Source organism: Carassius auratus, unplaced genomic scaffold (assembly GCF_003368295.1).
Source record: "Carassius auratus strain Wakin unplaced genomic scaffold, ASM336829v1 scaf_tig00215565, whole genome shotgun sequence".
Taxonomy (NCBI): domain Eukaryota; kingdom Metazoa; phylum Chordata; class Actinopteri; order Cypriniformes; family Cyprinidae; genus Carassius; species Carassius auratus.
Genome location: NW_020528142.1, coordinates 478169 through 501655, shown reverse-complemented (window position 1 = coordinate 501655; position 23487 = coordinate 478169). Strand labels below are relative to the sequence as shown.

The 23487-nt window shown below is 37.5% G+C and overlaps 1 protein-coding gene across 1 annotated transcript in view; it reads left to right on the top strand.

Moving 5' to 3' along the window:
- The window catches only part of tenm3 (teneurin transmembrane protein 3), a 265306-nt gene that overhangs the window by 54682 nt on the left and 187137 nt on the right, over nt 1-23487 (top strand). Inside the window, exons 2-3 of the mRNA XM_026260629.1 lie at nt 9314-9640; nt 15413-15691. Of these exons, the coding sequence (XP_026116414.1) occupies nt 9409-9640; nt 15413-15691 (511 nt within the window). The 5' untranslated portion in view covers nt 9314-9408. The remainder of the gene's footprint in view (nt 1-9313; nt 9641-15412; nt 15692-23487) is intronic.

Here is a 23487-nt window from a genome sequence, read left to right as displayed (position 1 = left end):
TAGTCTCTTTTTCAATTATTAAGAGAACATTACAAACATATTTATTTGTGTTCCAAAGTCTTGTGGTTTTGGAATGATGTCAGGGTGAGTTAACAATGATAAAAGTTTTATTCTGCTGTGAATTATCCCTTTAAATGAAATGTAAATGCCTTCTGTGAATATGTTTTCAGACTAAATGTAGGATGTTTAACCTTTCCAATGATTAAATTAGATTGTGAAAAATAAAGAAATATAAAACTCAATTGATATAACACAAAGAAAAACCGAATGTCTTCATTAGACAGAAAATGACAAAACTATTTTTAGGCACAGCAAATAAAAGAGCAATAGTCATTCACACAAAGTACTGCATAATTATAAGTAACGTGCCATTTGTACTAAGGATAAATTGCCTGTGTAATAATATATGGAATTTATGAGTATAGCCTTGCTACCTCACCCCCTCTCTTTTCCAGACTGTGTTTTGTGCTCTTAGTGTGACGGTGTGAACAGTTATCGAGCCTGTGACTGCGCAGCTGTATGTTGTTGTGTAAACGGATCAGTTTCGTCTTCATCTGAATTAGCCATCAATGTCACGCCATTTTTTTTTTTTTTTTTTCTTGTGCAGCTGCCATCAGATCCTCACCCTCTAACCTCACTAAAACCCACTGACCGCCATTTACACACACACATACACAACTCTGCCATCTGGAAACAACTGGGCCCCACTTGAAACACCCGACATAGATTAAGAGAAGCGGGGCTAATTTATTAGAGGCCTGTGCCACCGGCTCAAGTTTCGGCTAGCACTCAGCACCGCTGTCCTATATTCACACGTATTCTGACTGACATGTCATAGACATTCACATAGAGACATTAGTTTAATGTAAAAGATTCTGTCAAGTGAAAAAAATATCTGGTAGATTCCAAACCATCGGCATAAATGGTCACCACTGGCAACCAAGGTTAAAGCAACGCAATCTCGCACTGAGCTACCTGTTTTTTTTTTTTTTTTTTACACATCTTTAGCTATTCTAATGTTTCGAGGTTAGACGCATTTATTGAGTTTTTAACATTCAGACGCGTTGCAGTTTTTCCGTCCAGGTGTGTGCGTTTAAATGTGTCAGCGGTGGTCTAACTGAAGGCTGTTCGTAATTAGAACTTCTAATGACGAAGTTTAGAGAACGGGCTTATTCCAATTTGAAACCGGGTGGCTTCCTGTTGACCGTGGCAGCTCAAACCTACAGCCAATCACCACACGGCAGCATAAATCACAGAGAACAGAGAGACGTATATACGGGGGAGAGGGTAAACACTTCCAGCTGAAAGCATTTGGGTGCGATTTGTTGAGAGGAATGATGTCGTTTATATTGGGTGATCAGTGATGTTTAACAGACTGGCGCTCTATTTCATTTTCTCTCCGTCTCGCACTCATCCCTCTTCATTCTTTTCTATTTTTCCTCCCACATACTCACTCACACACACACACACTCTGCCTAAACACTCTTTCATCCCTCTGCATTTCTTCTCTCTCAGGGAAAGAGATGGGCCTGAACTTCCTGTCATTCTTGCACATTTAGGATGGAGCGCTAGACAGGGGTGCTGTGGCGTAGTGACGCAGGGAGCTGTGGCCCGCTTTTGAATGTATCTGAAATCGCAGAGTGACAATCATTTGAACTGAAACATTTTAATGATGCCTTTCGTACTTCCAGGCAGAGGCGACGGCAAAAAAAGAACGAGAAAGAAGAGTCGCGCCGTGTTGAGAAGTTCTGTCAAATCCTGCTTTGATACCACCAGGCCTACACATATTATCTCTGACCGTTCTTCAGTGAGCAGAGCTTTCATTCCGGCCAGCTGGAAATGAAGTCTCTGGCTACTTTTTCTTCGATGGGCTCCCCTCCGTACGGCCACAGTTCCGGTGATTATGTAGCGCTGGCGATGCGGCCGCTCGGCTGCAACATCGTCCAAACGTTTCAATTTCACACCATGTTCAGTCTCTTCGAACCCTCCTATTCCATAAGGACCCTCTGTCAACCCCTGTAAAAATCCCCCCACCCCACCTACCTTGATACATTTCCTTTTTTCTCACATCGATAGCTGCTCTGTTTCCAATTTTACCAGCCCTCACTGTCAGTGTCTGGGTGTTCTGCTGGGTGAAAAACGCTATTGCACTCTTTCTCTCTCTCTCTCTCTCTCACTTTCGCGCCCTCTGCCTTTCGCACCCTTCCTTTCTGTGTTTCTTTCCAACTTTTCAGTGCGAGTGTGTCTGATGAGCTCAAGCTGTTGAGTCTGTCTCTTAACAGATCGCAGATTATTAGCATGTGGCCTGAATGTCTTGCTCCCACAGTTAAACCACTTTGCTGATGGAGATAATTATTAGAACTATACACACACTAACACACCCGTCTCTCTAAATACTTTGCTCTCTCCCTCCATGTTAGGGTAACATTCTCTGGGCTCTGTTGTTAACCCTTTGATGCATGATATCCATCTTTAGAAAACGATTTTAATCAACCAAGATGTGAATGAGTGACTTTTTACCCTTGATCATTATTATTCTTTGTGACTGCCTCGTTTATTTATTTTTTTCATGCATGTGTGTGTGTCTTTGTGAGAAATACAAATTCAAAATGGCTGATGAACATGGTAAAGCACCAAGTTTTTCTGCAGGTTACATAGTGTCTTTCTGCAGATGTCTGACTTCATTAGTGAATCAATGAATTGTACATTTAAATGATTCATTCAAAAATAGTGTTTAGTCCAAAGTCCATTAAGGAACTAAACAAATGCCCAGGCCTATCTTAATACCCACACTTGTGATATTTGCACTTATCTACGTATGTGACATATACACCGTATTTGGCTCAAGTGTTTAAGTGGGTGTGGATTGTGTGTCGCACTTTACCTGATGGGACACACTTGGAGTGTGTTAAGTACATTTTTACAGAGCTTTAGTTACACTATTTGTACTTTAAATTAAACTTCTAAGTGTGTGTTCAGTAGTATCAGCACTAAGAAAAAAAAGGTGTGGGGAAAAAAAAACCCTAAGAAATTGCTGGCAAATTTCACAAACCTTTACAAAGAAACAGCAAGTAACAAATTGAATTAAACATGAAATATTTAACTAGAAAAATTTTAATTGTCTTTTATTGTAAAACATTCACAAAAATTGTTGTTTTACAACTTCAAAAAGAAAATAAAAATACAGTGCATGCAATAGATAACACAATTGATTAATTGTGGTGCTTCTAATCTTTTTTAAAAAAAACTAATGCAAATGTCTTACTAAAATACTTATATACTCATCACCATTACAATGTGCAACACATTTTATTTGCTCCTAAATTAACCATCATGTCTAATTAATCATATCAACACTTAAAAAAAAAAATCTCACAATTTTGGGGCACATAAGTTCCTAAACATGTTACACTTAGCCTCAAATACTCAAATAGGTCCACTGTGTTTATTGAAACACCAGTGCTGTTCCTTTGTGTAAATAACTGGGAATATTATCTGAAATGTAAGTTGCTGATTATTTAACTGATGTATTTAATATACCACGCACAATAATGTTGATTTTCAGAACAAAAGTAGACTTGTTCAGTTGATATTACTTAACTATAGTCAACTCTTGCATAATGAGAACATAATATAACTTTAATAAAATAACATTTAAAAAATGTTTTTAATTTGTGATCTAATAATTCATGCATCAAGGGTTTAGTTTAATTTAATATACGTTTATCTTCATAGTTATTTTGACCAAAGCAACTTGCAATGCTATATATAATGTAAGTAACACAAACTCCAGACCTATGGTGATTTATGATTGTACAGTATTAGCTGTACTAAATGTCCATCACGGCTCTGACCTTATTAATATATTTCACTGTTATTTTTTCATACTTTTAATCAGCTGCTGGAGATAATAGAAAACTTGTGAACATAACTTCACATTGTAGGTCTTTGTGTCTCACCCTTTTCCATTAGTTGCAGTTATAGTCTGTGAAGAAAGAGACAAAGAAAGAGAAATCTTTTTCCTTGAGACTGAGGTCGAGTGAGCAGTTTTAGTCGTGTTCAGTTCAGCCCAACACAATTCCTCAACAGAGGAGTCTTGGAATAGGAAAGAATGAACAAGACAAAAAGAAAAAGAGCAGTAGTGTTTAGGAAGGTAATCCCTTGCTATTGGAAAGTGGGTCACTTTCAATCCAAACCTGATTCATTCCCTCTTTTAGTGTCTCCTGTCCGTTCCTCCCTTTCTTCTTCTTTAATTCCACACTCCTTTCATCTAACTGATTCAAATAGTCATAGAAAAGATTAACGGCAGGAGGGAGAAGCTGCTTTTTTGATGATGGCATTTGTGGGAGAAACAAAAGATCTCGACAGCAGCTAACACTAAAGTTTTTCTTTCCTTTGATCCAAATTTACAGGGCTCCTTCCCTTTATCTCTCTCTCTTTTCTTTCTCTCACTTCCTCACTTCTCTTTCATACAGAACCCTCAAGTTTTATATTGGATACAGTTGTGCCGGTCTGGCTTGTGTTTCTTCGCTTTTTGAGCTTTCATATCATACAAGCTGGCAAAACATAAACCTGCAACCCTCCCACCGGCCAAAAAAAAAAAAAAAAGAAGAAAGATGGAGAGAAGAAATTCTCATAAAGTGGAAATGCCCAGCTGATGTTTCCAAGCTGTTAAGAATGATGGGAGTTCTGGCAGTGTTAGGGAAAAGGAATATATATTTTTTTCTCCAGTTCATTTCAGTTGCTTTTTAACCTTCTGAATGAAGTCATCGTCAAGTGTGCTCAGCCGGTAATTTAGCTGGCTTTCTAGCTGATCATTTCTCTATTTTCCATTCTCTCTTTCTGGCTGTTGTGATAAGGATATTAACCTGTGCATTGAGACAGAAGAAAAGGAAATTTTCAAAATTAAAGTTGTGCAAAAGCCACAGTTTTTCAAGTTTTGGTTTCCTTAGCTCGAACAGCAAAGGATCTTTATGTATTTATTTATTTATTTGTGTGTGTGTGTGTGTGTGTGTGTGTGTGTGTGATAAAGATTTATCTGCAATTTTTTTTATCTGAAATAAAAAGCTTTTATAACATTATACATTATAACGTTATACATTTTTTTACATTCAAAAGCTTGGAGTCAGTACAGTATATAAATGTTTTTTTTTTTTTTTTTGAGCAACAAACTGTTACTTTGCAATATACAAATGTACTCTAAATCAAATTTAGAATAACTAATAGTTTCTATTCTAGCTTGTACTTATTTGAACAAACGTCTGAAACTTGGTATTATGAGCACTTCCTGTGTCTGTTTTTCCTCTTTTAGAAGAATTGCTTTATGTATTCCCCAAATTATAAGTTGCTTTGGATAAAAGCTTCTGCAAAATGACTAAATGTAATGTAAATGTAAATGTAAATAAATGCATGCCTGGTGAGCACAAAAAAAAAAAAACATTTCAAATCTCACTGTTTAATAACTTTTGTCTGGTCGTGTATATGTTTTCTATTTCTTTTTTTATGAAAATAGGTAATACCCTTAATTAAAAAAAAAAAATGTAAGGCTGTATTTCTGTTACTACAGCCAATATGCTATGTGTTACAATTATTCTCACTATATTTCTGTGATACTTGTGTGTCGCGTCCTCCTCCTCACACTGTCTTTGGTCACATGCATGACACTCACACACACAGAAACACACACACGGACAGACACACGGGTCACCTGGCACTGACTGAGGTCACCTGTGAAGCCAGCAGGGACATGTGCAAACATACAGAAGCACAAATGCACACATTTGCACATGTGAAAACACTGCAAATTCATCGTCGGTTGTAACAGGTTCAAGTCGAAATCCCCCCTGTTGAGCCAAGTGTTACTTTTCCGCTTGACTTGATTTCTGCATCCGCTCTCACGGACAAGCACACACACACACACAGACACAAAACACACGCACTCTTTCAACACTGAGTGACTCATTCTACAAACACACAAAAACATATGCACACTGATTAGGGCTGTTTCTTAGGCAAGGGATTCACAGTCTGGTGGATGTTTAAAACTGTTGCAGAGGAAGTTGTGGACTGTCGCACAGTGTTTGTTTAAATAATCATAGAGATTAAGGGCACCAATGAAAGGAGACACATCAGTTGTAGCTGTCGTTGTTTGTGGAGGAGGATTTTATATATTAACATACAAAACAGGACTGTGGATTCTTCAGATTTTTCTGTGAGCCATCATTAATGCTTTTTATCATAAATCAATTTTGCCCCACCGTAACATCACTGTGTTAGACATCCATATATGTATGATGTAACTACTGCTTGTTTAATTTATTAGAGTCCATCCTTTTGTTCTATATAAATTACATTGTAATAATTTGGACTGTCCGTTGACTCCTTAATTTATGATTATTTTTTATATGTATTAATACTGGCGGATTTGTGCAGGACTTCACTGCTGATACGTGCATTGGAGCATGACATACTAATATATCCTCATTGATAATTTAACATATTCACTCTGTCTGACTGCAAACGTAAACGATCCTTCAGGTTTTTTTCTCTTCCCTCAGACTCCCATGCCAATACAATAATCAAATTACCTCAACGAACCTCTTGTAACAGTTTGCCATATTAGTGATGTCAGTGTTTTTCTATTTTAGGATTTGTGCTAGTCATTGAACCGCAGAAAATTTTAATTAAGAATTTAATTACCAATAATGCAGTTGATCAGCGGCTCCTAATTCATTTATGAGGACAGAGAGGAATCAGATAATTATGGCACACATATTCATCGTAGACAAAAATGTTCTTTGTTAAGTCGGCTGATAAGAAAATATATATTTGGTCTTTTATCATTTTGTGCATAGTGTTTTACTTTCCTTTTTTTTTCGTAAGTTTGATTCTATATTTAACAGCACAATGAATATTTTTATATATTCCCACACCAGGTGCCAAAGGCTCTAATAAATATCTCGGAAAAGTTTGTTGGCTATAATGGTGGTGAGAAGATAAATGGTCAATAAAAAGTGGAACTTCTGGTAACAATGTAATTCATACTGCAGTGACGTCAGCATATGGGCCTGACAAGCCAAAGTCTTTGTCTCTGCTCTGAAGAGCAAGATCGTGTGTGTGTGTGTGTGTGTGTGTCTACAGATGCTTTTATTTGAGAATCAGGCTCACATGAAATCTGCAGGCACATAACAGAAGCATATAACTGCTGAAAATATGAAAAAAAAAGTCAACTTATACAACATTAATGCCAGATCAAAGATGTTAACTCCCACTTTCTGTACAAACCAATAAGAGAAGTGCTCTGCGATGGAAGCACCTCAGAACACGGTCTGCCATTTCAGTCAGCAACAGAGCACTCACACGCACTCAAACACTCCTTCTCACTTAAGAGACATCACAATTACCCCTCTATTCTGCCTTTCAACCTTCTCTTTCTTTCTGTCTCTGCTAATTGACACATTAATGTCACACGTGGAAGTGACCAGTAAACATCTTTGTCTGGTTAAACATCCAAACACCTCAATCTCAGGGCCCTTCGAATCGCCTGTCCTCTAACACGTCCATATAGGATAGCTTCTTTAAATCATCTACGCGCACCGCATACAAAAAATCAAGAGCACTGAGAGAGTGGATGAAAGAGGAGGGGTGAAAAAATATGTTTGAGCATGAAAAGCAAAGCATGCATGTTGGGAGGGCTCCAAAAGAGGGCCAGCCAAGAAAGAAATTAAAGTACAGCGATTATCTGGACCCAGAATTAGAAGCAGAGGGTTTTGGACTAATAAACATTTGAAACGCACCCCAGGGCCCTCACCATCATTTATTACTCCACCATATCCCATTAATGTGTTTTTTTCTTTCTTTTTCTTCTGTCGGTTTCTTTATTTTTTTTCTTCATCGATTCCCAGGATGTTTTAGGTAGATTTTATTAATTCTTGCTGGCAGGGTTTAATGAAAGGTTGTTGGTGTTTTTTTTTCCTCTCAGTCCCTTCCGCTTTGGATGTACTGATCCGGTGTTTTATTTTGGTCTTCTAATGGCTGTATTGTTGTTATCAGTAACTCTTGGCGTATTACAGGCCGACAAAGAGCAGTCATCAATTAACCGACACCACCCCTACCCCCACCCTCCCCCAAGTGTCCCGTTCTGACCTCTCAGCACGACTCTAAAGCTTATCAACTCCCAAAACAAACCACACACACACACACACACACACACAGACTTGCACACTGTACATGTGGACTACACACACTCGGCTCAAAGCTTATTCACATTCACAAAGATTTTATTGCAGTATTTCAGGAACCGATATTCAGCCGAGGCGGTATTGCAAAATAAATAATATATTATGAGATCTAAAAAGACTGTTTCACAAATTAATGCAATGTAAATGCACAGAACACCTTCTATCATATTTCCTTTGTTGGTTACAATTATACACAGACAATTATATGCTATATATATATATATATATATATATATATATATATATATATATATATATATATATATATATATATATATATATATATATATATATCAATGTTTTTAAACTAAAGTTCTCAGTTTGTATGTTTGTATGTTTTTTTTTTTTTTTCAAAATTTTATTTAAACCTTCAAATTCATAACAAGTTACAATAAAGGCATTTATATTTACATGCTGTTCATTTGCAAGTTTATCCTTCAAAGAATCCTGAAGGAAAATAATAAAAAATAAAATAAAAATTTTTCATTGATCATGAGATACTGAAAACTAGAGTTAGCAGTGCTGAAAGTTACAGGAATATTTGATTAATTGTAATATATTTAATAATAATAATAATAATAATAAAAATTGCAAATTGAAAAAAACGACAGTATCAATGTTTTTGCTGTATTTTTAACAAATAAATGCAGCCTTGGTGAGAATAAGAGACTACAATTTTTTTCGTTTATTAATCTTGTACATGTTCACATACATGCATACATAAATAAAATTAAAACAATGTAATACATTTCATTGTAACTAGACGAATGAAATAAACACATAAACATTGTATAGGAAACATTGCAATACATTACATTTAATATCTCCAGGAAGTGCTGTTGCGAATAAACTCAGACTGAGGGAAGCACTCTCACGCTGTCTGACGAAAGATGCTGTCCTCATGCCGTCTCCTGACAGTCCAGAAGGTGGAAAGGATTTGTGAATCCTGGGAAGATTAAGGGTACAGCTTAGTGCTGTGTGACCGCTAGTTTATACTTTTTTTTAATTCTTTCTCTCCATTTCTCCCTCCCTCTCTCTTCCAATCCCTATGTGCCCCTTCTTTTGCTCTCCAGGTAAACAACAGTAAGCACACGTTCGGGCGGAGCCTGAGGTGAGCGAGCGCTCTAATTGGTTGCCACATTGCGTTTCACCGCGTCATGCGGGCAGGATGGATGTGAAAGAACGCAGGCCGTACTGCTCACTGACCAAGAGCAGGAGAGAGAAAGAGCGCCGCTACACGGGCTCATCCGGCGACAGCGAGGACTGCCGCGTGCCCACCCAGAAGTCCTACAGCTCCAGCGAGACACTCAAGGCCTTCGACCACGACTCCTCACGCCTGCTCTACGGAGGCCACGTCAAAGAGATGGTCCACCGAGAGGCAGATGAGTACAGCCGCCAAGGTGAGTCACCTGCGCCTGTCATACCTCAGAAATCCTTTATGACTTCATCCAGTTTAGAGGTCACATGTCATACAGCTTTAAAGTGCACAAAAAAAAGAATAATAACATATGTCTAGAAATACGACAAGAATGCGCATTTGGACGGATCGCATTCAAATAATAATATATGGGATATGCTACCATAATTACACATAATAAGAGGAAATTAAGTCTGGTTTGGCACGACCACACGCTTTCTCTGAGAAAACATTTACTTACTTTTGACTGAAATATGAAGCAGATTCAAAACAGATTAGACAGATTTACACACACAAACTTGCTCTGATACTTATCGACTAGTCGACAGAGCGAAGAAATAAAACATTTCCTCTGATTAGCGCAATCCAAACCCCTCGACCCAGCATCTCATTTTCAGATCCGAAGTTTCCCTTATAACATATGCCCATGTGCCCCATTGGCAATAATGAATGGCACCATAAAAAACATAAACAGCATTATTGCGCTGTTCTGAAGTTTGCAATGTGCCCTACTCGTCCACAGTTTTATTACTAATTACGAGCACAGAGGGTCCGCAAGCATTCGCACAGCCGCGCTTTTATAAGCTCGCTCGCATCCATTGAAGTCTTTGTTGTTTTCTTTTTGTTCTTCTGCATGTAAGGCTTCATCAAATTACGCACTGGTAAAGGTAAGTTTTTTTTTTTTGCTGTTGATTTAGCACAAATGTAGATTTGGGTAAAATGTTTTCTCCCTAGGTGTTGTGCTTGTCTGTGTTGCGATAGAGGTTAGCGTTACATGTTTGTGTGCCCTTAACGTAAGTTTTGTGTTAAGCTGAAGGTCAGCCTAGCTGTTATCAGTCACTGGAGTGCTAGAGGCTCTGTCTGTTGAGTGTGTTTATTTTAGAAAGCACAGGAAGTGACACCAGATTACAGCAGGGGGTAAAGGAGCAGCCTGCCTCCAACCATTATGCAGGGTAGCCCACTCTATCACAGAGAGAGAGAGAGAGAGAGAGAGAGCAAAGGCGCTCACAGATGTAGTGCAGACACCGTTGAGCTCTTGAGAGACTCCACTTCGGCCTCAACACGGTCTTCAGCACTGTCGCCATAATCACCCTGCCGCAGACGTCACCTAACCCAGTCTCAAGCCCTAACCTTGGCATGCAACCACGTTCGTCATGAAACTAATTCCTCCCAAGTGATATATTTTTAGCCTTTAGACCGTTGCAAACAGCGCTACCTAGATAATTAATTTGCAGAGTAGAAAGGACCAGGCAGGCGAACTGAAATTGGTAATTAGCCATTACAAAACAATGGCAGATTGGAATTACTGAGATCTGAAATAATGTAGCCTTGCTGCGAAGTGCTGCCGTTCAGTTCCATTACAAAGTTCCATAAAGGTCATTACCAGTTCATTGATTGCTTTCAAACTCAAATTAACACTTCATAAATATTTGAGCAGAAAAGCCGTAATTGCTCAATTATCTTATCCTGTACAATTCCATCTACACTAATTGGTAATTTGGAATTTATATGATTTTAATTGAACTTCGGTGGAACCCCGATTATTTCTGTAGTTAATAGCCCTTATTAATTCCTGTTAATGCAAGGGATCAATGCTTTTCTTTTTAATTTCTTTCCTTTTTTATCATCAAGCTAATAAAATATGCGGCTTTTTGCTGTGATTGTTTTAACATGAAATTCTCTGGATTAAAATAATAAGTCAATTACATGTGAAAACTTTATTATTATTTTTTTATTTATTTTTTTACGTTATTAGGTATATTTCATAAACTGCTTTAGAATTCTTTTCATCTATTGCAAGGTAAACATGATTTATTTGATTAATCATAACTCATTTAATTGATTTGATTTAGTTTATTTTTTGATGCATTTAAATGCATTTAAAAACATTTTGAAATCATTTGTTACTATGCGTCATTTGAAGAGTCATAACCATTAAAACTTACGAGGATCTGCTTGCAAACGACTAAATAAATGATCCGTTTAAAGACCAATATATTTCCGCAATATAAATGGTTCTCAGTAAATGTGAGGACGTTTTTTTTTTCTTCTTCTGGCACTGCGGTTTTTCAGGCCTCAGTGTTTTTGGGGCCGCACACACCTATCACCATGGCAGATAAGCTCCCTCCATGGAATGCAGTCTGCTCCACAGACTAATTCTACAGAATACAGAGTTTGGAAATCATTGGATCCAGACAAAAAGACAGGAAATGAATTATAAGTCCGAGTGGCTGCTAAGTTGAAAGTCCTTTCACATTGTCTAATGTGAAGATACATTTTAAAGTTTCGATTTAATGGACTGTAAAATAATCTTTTTATAAATATAATGATGTTTATTTTATGTTTTGTTTTTATTTATTTTTTTCATTGATTGATTTGTATAGCTTTGATTTTAGTTTTATTTTTTATTTTTTTATTTTTATTTTTTGGAAATACTTTATCTTAAGGTGCCCTTGTTACACGTTACATGTACTTACTATTACAATAACAATACAAGATGAATAATTACATGCAAGTAACTCTAAGACAAACCCTAACCATATAGTTAAGTGCATGTAGTTAATTAAAATTCCTCAGTATTTAAATGTATAATTACACTGGAACAAGGGCACCCTTTGTAACCTTTTATTTTATTACATTTATTTATTAATTTATTGCATTTATTTATTTGGTTGTTAGTTGTTTTATGAATTTAGTTTGTTTGTTTATGGAATGCAAGTGTAAGAATTCAAAATAATTGTACATATTAATATTTAAATCAACAATGTAATTCAATTCTTAGATGTATTTTCTAATCATTTTGTTAATATGTGTTTTCAAATATATATTTGAATATGACTTTCAAGGTGTAGTTTTTTTTTTTTTTTTTTTTTTCACCTTGCCTTTGAAGTCCGATATTAACAGCCTGGAGACATTTCTGAAATCATCGTCCAGATTTAAAGTGCTAAATGTACCAGTCTGACTGCTAACACGCTGAAGACATCTTCTAGTCTGTACCACTTTTTCTTTTACAGTCTGTGTGTGTGTGTGTGTGTGTTTCTGCCTGTCTGAAACGGCATCTATTCACAAACCTCAAGCTCAATCATTACACTGCTAAAGTAATTTGATTTTAATTACAAAATTATCTAATGATTCAACAACTGAAGACAGCACTATACTAGAGCTGTTTTTTTTTCTATCACCTTCATTGTGCAAACTAAGTCTTACAATAAATTATATGACAGTTTTGATTACAGAAAATCAGATATAAATTGAGATTCTAACTCTGCCAGCTTGACACAGATATAAATAATGCTTCATTTCAGTAGCAGTTTTCCTTCAGTTTGAGACTTTGAGACACAGCCCAAGAGACTGCAGTCAGTTCATTAAAACATTTTTAAAGAGCGTGTAAAAGGCTGTTTAGACGTGTTGCCGCAGTGTTCCCTCTCACGGCTAATTGCTGCCGTTTATCTGCACCCTTCCCAAATACATGTAGAAGGTGCACAGAGAAAACATCATCAGTCTCACTGTGAACCATATTTTTCAAGCTCATTTTCAAGCTCACTTAGCACAACTAGGGCTGCCAGGGAACATGCGTGATGCTACAGGATAACAATTTGTCAAGTGACTGCCCAGCGTTTGCATCTGCATTTGAAAAAAAATAAAATAAAAACATTGAAGTAGAGATTAATATCTGAAAGTGCTACGCTTGTCTCAATTTAAGTTTGTCTTGTTTCCTTTTGAGATTGTACTTGCCCACATTTTTGTCCTCGTTGAAATTCTTTCTATCTTATATTTCTATTTCCCCCTTCCTTTTCCGTTTTGTCCTTAGTTGAGCTGGAATACACATCATAGTCCTTCAGCAGAGAGAGATATTCTGGTAACTTGGGTTTATAATTGTGGTTCCAAAAACCGATCAGGACTCACATGTGCAGTGTATTGTGTGTGTTCGGGGAACAGACTGCTAAGTCTGCAGATATTTGACTGTCTGATGAGACTTGATAGTCTCATTGTTCCACACATGGGGTGTTAGTTTGCCTTCCGTATAGTGTGTGTGTGAGTTGTTTACAGAAGCTTTCCTTTCTGTCTGGCTTTTGGGTCAGTTGATACAATCTCCCATGGCAAAAAAAAAAAAAAAAGAGAAACCAAATAAAAAAAAGATAGATTGCGGTATCAATTTACAGCTTTATTTTTCTTTTCTCTTCCCATTTCTTTGGAGCCGTGGATCTTTTCATTGCTTGACACTCCCCAAATGGCTCCCCAGATGCCAGCAAGGCCCATTTACCTGTCAGCTTGTGTTTTACCAACACTCTATGGGCTCTTCCCACCCCACAGGACAGGCCAACAAAGCATACCTGAGCTTCCCCCCTCCACACACACACACGTGAAAGAGACCACTCGTACTCACAATGAGAACCACTTACCATGACGTCCAGCCTGCGAGTGATATTGAGCCCTTTTAGGCTTTCCCGAGTCCCTCCAGTGAGAACAAAAAAAACACACTTTTCTCATGCTCGTATTCTTACGGTGGACTGTGGCTGTGTGCGTATGTGTGTGTGTGTGCGTGCGTGTGTGTGTGTTAGAAAGGAGTTTCTAGTGTCCAGGGAATTAGAGAATTCTAGTTTATTTGTCATTCTCTTGATACTATAAGTGCACATGGCAGAAATAATCGCAGAAAACAGCAGTCAGACTTCAAAATAAAACATTAAATGGGCTCTTTTTAGTGTCTCTTTGATTGATTGTTTCCTCTGCTTAAATAGGGCATGTGGAATGTGTCTTACTGTGTTTGAAACGGTTGCTGCATTATAAACGCGTGTGTGTGTGTGTGTGTGTGTGTGTGTGTGTGTGTTGTCTTTGTAGCATTGTGTTTAAATACAATTGTGTATAGGTAATACACATTAATATGAATATTCTGACAGGGTGCAAAAGCTATTATTTATTTTTATATAATTTTGTTTGTATGTATTATTCATTTTCATATACACCCACTACCATTTAAAAGTCAGGTCAGTAAGATTATTTAATGTTTTTAAAGGAAGTCTCTTATGCTCACCATTGCTGCATTTATTTACATTTATCAGACAAAACATGTGAAGTAACATTACAATTATACATAACTGATTTCTGTTTTGAGTTGTTATATATGTATATTTTAAATTAATTAAATAATTCTTGTGTTGGCAAAGCTGAATTTTTAGCAGCCATTACTCCAGTCTTCATTGTCACATGAGTCTTCAGAAATTATTTTAATATGCCGATTCTGTGTTTAAGAAACATTTAAAATATTTTTGCCTTTAAAATTAAAGTATTTGTTTGAAATACATTCCAGCATATAATTATAAATCACTTTTGATCACTGTAATAATTCCTGGCTGAATAACTCTATTGTTACAAATGAATAAAATGTATATAATGTATTTCAAACATTTGAATGGAAGAATGAGTGTGTGTGTGTGTGTGTGTGTGTGTGTGTGTGTGTGTGTCAATACATACTGCATGGATATAAAAATGGATAAAAATGTAGAATGGACACTGATGTTTTCTTTAATTTGCTTTGCTTACATGTGAAATTTAAACAAAATAACTCTCACTCTGACATAGGAATTAAAACTCACATGCGTTGTGATTCTTAAAAACGGCACGGTTCAATTTCTAAATAACTGTAATTTATGTACTCACCAGTACCAATTTGTATATATTTGGCACCTGTAGATTGTTTATATTTGACCATGTATATAGACACATGCTGAATTAGTTTGTTGCATTTCTTTTACAGGTCAGAACTTTAACCTGAGGCAGCTGGGAATATGTGAACCAGCCACACGCCGTGGCTTGGCCTTCTGTGCAGAGATGGGCCTCCCCCACCGCGGCTACTCCGTTGGCGCAGGCTCAGATGTGGACACTGAGAACGAGGGGGTGATGTCACCGGAACGTGCCATGCGCCTCTGGGGCAGGGGTGTGAAATCTGGCCGCAACTCCTGCTTGTCCAGCCGCTCGAACTCAGCCCTGACCCTGACCGACACAGAGCACGAGAACAAATCAGACAGTGAGAACGGTGAGTGGAGCCACTCTAGGGCCACACACAGCCTTTTAGTCTTTTAGCTCAGCTACCTCGAACAGAAGAAGAAAAAAAAAAACATGCTGGAAAATCAAGCTTAAGCTGATAGCTGTGTTGGAACATGGTTGCTGGATTCTAGCTGTTCTGAGATGGTCATTATCCGTCTTGGACCAACAACAAATAAGCTTCCAGTGAAGCTTAAGGTGCTCAAGTTGTTTTTGGGGAATTTGTGGGTGTTCAAAAAACCAGTTTGAACTGCCTAGATATCAGCAATTATGTTCCAAACCTTAAGATGGATTTCCCATCCTATGAAAGAAATTACTATGCACATCTCTCTTGCACAATATTACCATTATCACACTCTTTTGACTTTTATCACGACTGCCTGAGAGTCAATAACTAGTAGAATGAAGTTAATACATCCACATGCACTCTTTCTCTTTATATCCGTACTGCTTCTGCGGCCCTAAGGGGACCCTCCAATGGCCCAATCAAAGGTCTGTCTTTGTGTCGGACGCTAGGAGACCTTACCTAGCCATCGTTGGAATGCTCCGCCTCGCATGAGCAAACACACACAATGGCTGGTTAACAGGCCCCAGCGGTTTGAAGTGCAAATTTGATCATGCTTGAAACCTGGAGAAGTGATGGAAGCGACGATCTCTCTCCCTCTCCCTCTCCCTCTCCCTCTCCCTCTCCCTCTCCCTCTCCCTCTCTCTCCCTCTTTTTCTTTGGTGCCGTCGTTCATTCCCACAAAGCAGCTGTGATGGTTCAAAGAATGCTCAGGTGACAGGCTTCCTCTGGGCCTCACCGCCACACTTCCGCTGCCAGTCTCCCAGAGCGGGGCCTCGGCGGGGGGGAGATGTCATCACGCCCTCACATGCTTTTGTGATTATATTTTTATTCACACTAAAATCCCTAAGATTTGTTTCTTGTTGTTCTTTTCAGGTCCAATTGAGAATGAAATCCCCCCCCCCCCTTTTTCTCTCTACTTTTTTTTTCATGAAATGAATTGAGAATTAAAGATGCTGACAATGAGCTAAAGGACAGCCATTTTGAAAGAAAGGGGGGAAATGAAGCAAATGAAGAGCTGAATCATTCATTATCTTCCCTGCACACACACTCTCCTGTCACCTATTCTCATTTATTAATATTCCTTAGACTAACAGGTGTTGTGTGCAAATAACCTTTAAGAAGACCTTATCTAATCACTTTCATTAACACCTTTTGGCTTAATTAAGGAAAGCAAAGTGCTGAGTGTGGAGGATTGTTATATTTGCTTCCATTATGAGATGAATGTGTGGGGTGACGCTCATATCTCTGATGACCAGTGCAATGAACGCACTGATCCTTAGGGAGCATATTCTGCGGATTCTTGATTTACTTTTCTTAATGTCGTTAATATTTGTGAAAGAAGCTGTATGTGTGCGTATCTCAGATTGATATAAAAAATATAATAATAATACAAATAAGAGAAGAAAGTGAAGTCCTGTTGTATCTGAGAGTTGATGTTAGCATTTTTCTTAGTTAACAGAATTGCCTAAGTCTTGAAAAACAGGAGATATTAAATGAAGAAGCTTCATTATAGAAGCATGATTTGAAATAATAGTATTAATAAAACAATAATTTTATATATATATAATTATTACCAAGTAAATCACAAACCACTGCTTTCACTGTTACTTTAATTCCCTAAAAAAAAAGAACTAATATTTTTCATTTCACTATTTTATCTTTTATTATTATTGCATGAAATATTAACTACATTATTATTGTTACAATAAAATATATACTTATTTATGACCATCATTTATCCCAACTTGTGTTGAACTTGTCTTCACTCTGAAGGATACCTATGAAATAAGATATTGTATACTGCGGCATAATTAAGTTATAAACAGTAATCTTTTGTAACAGTCTGTGATGTTTCTTAAAATGCCTTCTCTGTCGGACAGATCAGTAGGTTTTTGGAACAGAGGGTTTGTTTAGACTTTATTTTTTTATTTTTTGTTAACATGTAACATAAGTGCGTGTGGGTTTTTTCTTAATTGTCTCATTGAATCGTGGCATATGCTACAGTTGCTGAGGCTTATGTCCTAACAAGAGCCAGTTGCAGACAGTGTTAGTGAGAAAATAAAAAGAACATTTTCTTTCTTTCCTTGGTTTGTTTCACTTCTCTGCATTACGAGATCTTTGGTATTAACTTCAGCTACCATTTCACTCCAAGTCGTGCCTCTTGACGTGAATGTTGAAAAAAGCTTTCTCCAGCCATACCAAAAGATTTCCTGTTTACATGTGCATGGCATCAGCATGGAAGAAAGTGTGTCCAAATGATTGACACGCTGTTTGGCTTTTTTCGGCCTCTTTCCCTGACTCCCCTCTCTACTGAATTCAAGATGGAGTCATTTGTAGCTTTCAAGGTTTTTCAGCTTGTCGCCTCAGAGCTTGATTGTGTTTGCGCGGATAGGCCGTCGGCCCTCGCGACACTGCCTTTTGACTTCAAACGCAATGGAGGTTAATTCCATTTGGGGAAAAAGCGGGATTTGTCAACACGAGTCTGAGAGTGGAAGTGAAAGAGATGTGTGTAGCACTGTCAGATACGGTTCTAGTGAAAGGATCTCAATAGTGGGCCCACATTTCCAAGTTCACCCTTAAACTCTATTAGAGAGTACACTGAGAGACGCTCGCACAGAGACACTCTCGGCTCGGCATAGAGTGCAGTCGCATTGCCTGCTCTCGCTCTTTGGACTTAATATCCTGTAATGGAGAAGGGGTCGGGAGAAACACCTGAGCACAATGTGTTCCACTGCAGCAGAGAAGAAGGGAGAGGGAAAAAGGAAAGGAGAGGGTGAGTGAGAGATGGCCGCTAACAAAGGAGGGATATTTTGTCCTCCGTCTCCAGGGGACATTTGAGCCAGGGATGCGCTTCACCGCATGCTCACCCGTGTCTCCCTCTTCCTGGGTCACTGGACACCTGCTCACTCCCCCAGAGGGAGCGAATGAAAGGAGAGGGAAAGACACACACACACACACACACACACACACACACACACACACACAAAACCACATTTTACACTAGAGCAAAGACAATTATCCTGTTTCTTTCTTTCCTCCTTTTTTTATTTGAATTTATGACATTACAGATATGTATGAAGACAGTACAATATGTTTTATTAATTTATTTGTTTGTTAATGTTTTTACAATGATGTTTTACCAAGGCTTTATTTATTTGTTTGAAAATAAAATATAAACAAATTGTGAAATATTACTATAATATTCTAGCGAATCAATTTTACTTTAACATGATAGATAGATAGATAGATAGATAGATTATGATCAATTTAATGCACCCATGCTCAATAAAAGTTATCATTTCTTACATTTCTTAATTTATTATGTTATGTGTCCTGTAATCAAAAACTGGAAAAATCACTTACAAGCCAGGACTTCTGTTTTTGTATTCTGTATGATCATGATTTCTATTTAGATAATCAACTTTTCTTTAGATCCAGCAGAAAATGTTGCGCCTTTTCTGTCATATGCAGCCATCTTATGACACCTGCTCCTCTGTCTGGATCTGTTTTTGATTCTGAGCTTGTTTGAAGCTCCTGTGTTTCTCTCTCTGTCTCTCTCACACACACACACACACACATCTGCGCACTACAGGGGGTTCAGGGGAAGAGGGACAGAGAAGGGGGAGAACCCTAACTACGGGAGAAAGAACCGAAGACCTCAACTGAATATTCAGGGTCTCGTTAGCACCGCTCCCCGACTGAGGTTTTAATGTGTCTCCATTTTGATATTGGTTATTTTATTATTTTGAGGGGCTTTAATCAAAAATTGCACAGCAGATATGAGAGAGCTTGTCCTGCTGTGAGCATGGAAGCGGCTGCGCTGCCATTAGTCCATGTGCTCGGCTGAGGGAGAGAAAGTTCCAGAACTGGCATCTAAACTCGCCCTGTTTTTTAAGAGCCTGTGAAGCTACATCAAAGAATTTGACTGGAGAAAAGCAGGAACTTCTCCGTCCTGACACCTTTTTTCCCCTGACTGGAATGCCTCACTTGAACGCTCACAGAGACCCATTTGGTTTGGGTCAAGAGCTTACAGTCTGTCTGTCTGTGTGTGTGTGTGTGTGTGTGTGTGTGTGTGTGAGTGGCTTGTAAATCCACCGAATTTTCTCAGCAGTAGTGACCACCGGTCAAGCTAGATTTATCGTGTCAGGACATTCTCAAGCACTCTTTTCTATTACTTGCATTGCCATAAGCACCGGTAGTCTGTGTTTCTGTTTTGCTGAATCATCTGAGGTGGTGGAGACCTCAGGGAGCGATTTTCTGCTGGATGGAGTGAAGTGTCCACCTCCTTTCCTTATGTTATATATAAAGAGGGTCATAGGTGTCAGCTTAATGAGATTAAGAGAAATGTGTCAACAGTAATGCAAATCCTGTAAATATCTTAACCGGCTTACTCCGGCAGTTCAGGGCACAGAAATTCCTTCATGCCTGGGTTTAGGTGTAAAGACACACACATACACACCTTAAAATTACAGCATGCAAGATTGTGTACTAATAAGCAGCACATCCAAACACGATCGAGCATGTTGCAATTGAAAAAACGCACTCACCTAATTACTTCAGGTAACTTTACAAAAGTGCTTAATAAGCAATTAGATGAGAACTAAAGCCTTTTATCTTAGGAGCCTCTTAATGTATCTAATATATGTAGTTTAGTGCATCCTGCTTCCTTTTTAGCAGGCTAATGCTTTTTCAGAAAAGACCGCTTTAATTGGACTTGTGATTAAATGGGCTATAGAGAGATAAATATGTTCAAAAAGTCTGTAAAAAAAATGCATTTTAACAATAACCAGGTGCTGAATATGACTGCAGAGAGAGAGAAAAAATCAGAGCTTGAGTGCGGAAAAAGGCCAAGCATGTTTTGTATTATAAAATGAGATACTTATATAAGGGTTATGACATTCATGTTGCGGCAGAGTGTGTGTATGAATTGAAAAGCAATGCCGTTGTTGTTTCTTTCAGTTTTAAGTGCTCTGGGGTTGAGGGGGCCACACTAGCTCTGGTCCTCTGGTCCTCACTAAGTTATTGATATCAGTGGTTTAGCTTAGAAACCTGGCACAGGAAGATACAAGGTAATGGCGATGGGAACGAGCTGTTGGGAAAGATTGCAGAAGAAAAGAAAGCCATTGCGCAACGATTGCACCACCAATAACTAACAATGAGCCAGACCTCTGATGTGCTTGGCACATAAATAAGCTGAATAGACCTGTGAAACAGGACGGCGTTCAAGAAAGCATGATGATTGTTTACACCTGCAAATTCACAGTTTATTAGCGACAGGTGATTGGTTGAGAAAACCACAAATGAAACATTTATGTTCATGTCACAATGACATTTTGCTTTCGTATTGTAAAATGTGGTTTTGATAAGTATTTATTATGCCATTTATCTTGCTAATGGAAAGAGCGTTCAGTTCTTTGTTTTTATTCCAGGCAGAAACAGGGAAATCTATGCTCATTTTTACCCTGGACATTTTTCTTACAGTCAAGCCTTTTATTGACATTACATGAACCAATAAAAATAACCAGGCAGAGATTTACAGGTAGTAAAGCATATTATGTAAAATGAATTAAACTCGTTTTTGCCATTTTTACACTGCAAAACAGACAATAACTGCATCTGAAACACAGAAAAATGTTTTAGTTAATAGTTTATGCAAATAAGGCAAAAATGCATTTTACACACAAATGTAAAATACAGAAATAAGAACAAAAATAATCTAGAAAAATATTGTTAAAAATGTTGAAGTTTAGTTATAAAGAATGCAATGATCATATGTATATATTACTCACTCTTTTTCATGACAACAGCTAAGTTTAAGCACTGAATTTACACAGAACTAAAGCAGTACTAGTTATCACAGGTGAGTCAGACTAGCATGATTTAGTACAGCTTTTATGCACCACTGTATCTTACATCAGGTTTCTGAATACACCTTCTAAAACAGAGCTTCACATAGTCCGCTGGTGTCTTCCAGTATCTCAGTTTTTGTTCCCTCAAGGTACATTTCCTGCAGTGTTCCAGTTGTTTAGCAAGCCAACAGTAGTAGACACATTTTTGGAAAACAAACTTTTGCCTTCCGGCTTGAAACTGAAATCTATCCAGTCGTACAGGTAGCTGTTCCTTAACTGGTCCGAAAGCTCACAAAAACATGAAAGAAAGAGAAAAACAACAACAACAGAAAAAATGACACAAAAGACTGCCTAGTTTGATTTCATCCCATGCCATGGCTGAATGGCTACGGTTTTGTGGCACCTCCGGAGGCTAAACTGAGATGCATTGTTTTCCCGTGAGGGTCGTGAACTCACCTCAGCAGTGTAACAACAGCAAATGTGTCTGTTTTGTAAGAAGGATGAGCTATCAGCAGCTCACTCAAACAGCCTTATCGCTCACATAACAGAGAGTGTGTTTACTGAGAAACACTGCACTTCCTAAGGGCCCTGTGGCTGCAATTCCAGTGTGTGATTGTTTGTGTATTTCTGTAAATGCAGTTAGCTGGAATAGCTTCACTATGGTAAACTTGGGTGTAAACTATAGGATCGAAATGTCATCTCAATGCTGATGGTCTGTATTCAGTTTAATTAATAGCTTGTTCTATACTCATATCAAGTCTGTCATTTCCACACACCTCATTATCTTGAGGTCTCCATACACTGTCACTGTTAAAATGCAAATATTTACATATATTTCACCACCTGGTCATTTCTAGTAATAATATCATACATTGGATTCAAAGAAAATTGCTACCACGTTGATGATACTGAATTATTAAATAATTTAAATTAATGGTCTCTACTCTGCCAAACCATGCAATGGGAAAATGAAATTCTATTCATATAAAGGTTTATTTAAATAGCCTTATTATTCAGTAAGGAGGTGTTTTGACATTTCCTGATGTGACAAAAAAAATTTGAAATCATGTCAAATCAAAATGTCAATTTTTCACAAAAGGAAATTCATTAAGCCCTCGTTTAGTGATCCCAGTACTCCAAATAGTAATTAAACATCTAAGATTATCTTTATTTGTTGTACCTTTTCTCTGCTCACTTCTCATACTGACTCTCATACGATGTGCGCGAATTCGGCAGCGTGCGATCCCGATAAATATACACAGAATTACAGTATTCATGCAAACATAATCAATTATGTCTTAAGTTAATGTTGGGGAACTGTTGGAGAAAAACATCAGATGTGTAACATTATATTAGATTCATGCAAAACACTATGTCTTAATATAGGCTGTCTGTCTCATCAATTTTTCAAACAATAAAATAAAAGAGGGAATCACACGCTGCTCTTAATTGAACTGCTTATGTAGTTATAATAATCAATTTATTTGTAATGAACACACTATATTATTATTTGTTTTTATCTGTTTTTTTTACATGAGTTTTTATTTAGAAAATAAAAAATATAAAAAACTATATTGTGATTAATAATATATTAATGATTATTACTATAAGAAAATAGTAATGTTGCTAGGGGATTTTTGCTTTGGAACCTTCAGAAAACTTCAACTTGATTTTTCCTAAAAATGGACTTTGCTGACTCTATCGACTTCAAATGGGCGTAGCTCGTCATTTTTTTTTTTTTTTTTTTGGTCAGATTTTAACAACACATATATCATTTTAAATGTATTTTAATTGAGAATTAAAATTACTTATATTATTACTTATTTTTGAAAATTTGCTCATTGTAACTAATTTTGCCAGCACAGGTCAAAT